Here is a 2,536-nt window from a genome sequence, read left to right as displayed (position 1 = left end):
AGTGAGGCGAGTGGGTAACCGGCGCGAGGCGGTTGCTCTATGAGGCAACGGGCGGCCCTGGTTTGTGGATAGTTTTCTTAATCTCGAGAATTCTGGTAACTTAGGTGCACGTACTTTTCCACTTTTCCACTTTTCTTATGATGTTCTCTTCCTATTCCTTATTCCCTCGTGCCTTTATATACCTAGTGAAGGGACGGGGCAGAGCAGAAGAGCATCATTCCTAGATAGATAGATAGAATAATGTCTCGGGATCCGCTGACGACGGGAAGAGTAATAGGAGATGTGCTCGACCCCTTTACGCCAGGGACCATCTCCTTCTCCGTCACTTATTCTACCACTGAAGTAAAAAATGGCTACGAACTCAGGCCTTCTGCTGTCAATCTCAAACCACGCGTCGAGATTGGCGGCGATCCCAACGACTTACGCACCTTCTACACCCTGGTAAGTAATTTCATTTTATTTGCGTACCATTTTATGATTGAATGAATGAAAGAATTTTAATTACCTTTATGAGATCCAACCGTCTAAAGGATCAAGATGCAATAGATTAACCTGTTTTTATCATATGTTGTACACTCCTTGATGAAATGTCATTCCGTTTCCACTCTTACTGCAAAAACAAATGCACGTCCTTTCTTCCCAGTCTTCTTAGGGTACCTTCCATCTACCTGTTAATATTTCACCAAATGAATTATACCCTTTGTTGTGAAAAGTAACCAATCATGTGATGCCACATCAGCTGCACAAGTATTGGGGCCCTTTTGCATGCATATTGGTCTCTCTCATTTTTTTGAGTTGTTTTGAACACCTTGACAAAAAGCATGCTGATGTGGCATCATATTTAATGATGTGGCCCTGAAACCTTAGTTATAAGCAGAGGACTCACCAAGTAAGCTGCTGTAAAAAAATTTGAGTGATCTGAAATTTTCACGTAAGATTGTGAGAAGTGTGAAGTTAGGGTGCACAACTACTAAGTCCTCTCCCCTATGCAACTCAATTCGATTCAATTATATTATTGACCATAATAGTAACACTGCATTTTTCAGATCATGACAGATCCGGATGCGCCCAACCCCAGCGATCCCACGCATCGAGAATACCTTCACTGGTACACATTCCATTCCATTCCATTCCTACCTATGTTATAAAGACTCAATACTCAATAGCTAATGAGAACGAAAAGACAATTAAGTTTTGTGCACTGTGCAGGATGGTAACTGATATACCTGCTGCAACCTCAGCCTCTCTCGGTACGGAAAACAAACGCACCCTCGCTCTCTCACTTGTGACGGTCATGGTCATTAATTATGATCACTCTTACCATTTGTGACGGTCATGGTCATTAATTATGATCACTCTTACCATTTGTGACGGTCATGGTCATTAATTATGATCACTTTTCTCATTGTGAGGAGGGTCATGGTGATGAATTTTATGATATTGTTGATTTTGCAGGGAGAGAGTTGGTGAGCTACGAGGCACCGAGGCCGATGTTAGGAATACACAGGTTCGTGTTTGTGCTGTTTAAGCAGGTGGGGTGGCAGACTGTATCTCCGCCGTCATCTCGCCAAAACTTTAATACAAGAACTTTTGCGCAGAGCTGCCGTCTAGCGCCGCCTCTAGCCGCCGTTTTCTTCAACGCTAAAAGGGAAATAGCACCCCGAACACGTTGATTGGATGGCTTCATCTCTACCTTATATGCTCATCATATACTTCACTATGCTACTTTAGTTTTCAACTAGATAGGTACCACAAATTTTCAACTACTTTATTATAAAACATTAAGGAGTTTTCTTGGGAATCTTTTAAATAAATAGTCGTTTTCTTCTTTTGCTATGGCTTTTTCAATCTGTTTTAAATTGTTGTGGGAACCTTTAAAATAAATAATCACATTTTTGGGTTAGATATTTGAATTTTTGTGGCTTTAAATTGTTGTGGGAACTTTTTAAATAAATAATCATATTTTTGGGTTAGATATTTGAATTTTTGTGGCTTTAAATTGTTGTAGGAAACTTTTAAATAAATAATCACATTTTTGGGTTAGATATTTGAATTTTTGTGGCTTTAGAATTTGCTTTAAAGTTGATATTTTAAATTGTTGAGTGTTGTAGAAATCTTTTAAATGAATAGTTATTTTTTTGAGTAGATATTTGAATTTTTATGACTCTAGTTGATGTTTTAAATTGTTGAATCATTATGGGAATCTTTAAAAATAAATAGTTATTTTCTTGGCTAGATATTTTTTGTGGCCTTGGAATTTGTTTCCAAGTTGATGTTTTAAATTGTTGAGTCATCGTAAAAATCTTTTAAATGAATAGTTATTCTTTTTTAGTAGATATTTGAATTTTGTGGTTTTGGATTTTTCTTCAAAGTTGATGTTTTAAATTGTTGAATTATTGTGGGAATCTTTTAAATAAATAATTATTTTCTTGGTTAGATATTTTGAATTTTTGTGGCTTTGGAATTTGTTTCAAAACTGATGTTTTAAATTGTTGAGTCATTGTGGGAATCTTTTAAATAAATAGTCATTTTCTTA

General features: G+C 36.8%; 1 protein-coding gene across 1 annotated transcript; it reads left to right on the top strand.

Annotated features, from left to right (window-relative positions):
- The first annotated feature begins 215 nt into the window (after nt 1-215).
- On the top strand, nt 216-1,834 carry LOC131062966 (protein HEADING DATE 3A). Its single transcript, XM_057996712.2, has 4 exons — nt 216-441; nt 1,047-1,108; nt 1,210-1,250; nt 1,456-1,834. Exons 1-4 carry the CDS (start codon nt 241-243, stop codon nt 1,671-1,673), a joined length of 522 nt encoding a protein of 173 aa, XP_057852695.2. The 5' UTR covers nt 216-240; the 3' UTR covers nt 1,674-1,834.
- Nucleotides 1,835-2,536: the final 702 nt, after the last annotated feature.

The sequence above is a fragment of the Cryptomeria japonica genome, chromosome 2 (assembly GCF_030272615.1).
Source record: "Cryptomeria japonica chromosome 2, Sugi_1.0, whole genome shotgun sequence".
Taxonomy (NCBI): domain Eukaryota; kingdom Viridiplantae; phylum Streptophyta; class Pinopsida; order Cupressales; family Cupressaceae; genus Cryptomeria; species Cryptomeria japonica.
The sequence above is the reverse complement of the archived record's forward strand: the minus strand, read 5'-3'. Positions and strand labels throughout refer to the sequence as shown.

What these genes read in the sequence shown, in the direction of transcription:
- LOC131062966 (XM_057996712.2), top strand. Translation starts at nt 241, where the DNA reads ATGTCTCGGGATCCGCTGACGACGGGAAGAGTAATAGGAGATGTGCTC. An exon ending in TACGCACCTTCTACACCCTG is followed by an intron (nt 442 to 1,046) that starts GTAAGTAATTTC and finishes TGCATTTTTCAG; the next exon opens with ATCATGACAGATCCGGATGC. An exon ending in TGCAACCTCAGCCTCTCTCG is followed by an intron (nt 1,251 to 1,455) that starts GTACGGAAAACA and finishes TTGATTTTGCAG; the next exon opens with GGAGAGAGTTGGTGAGCTAC.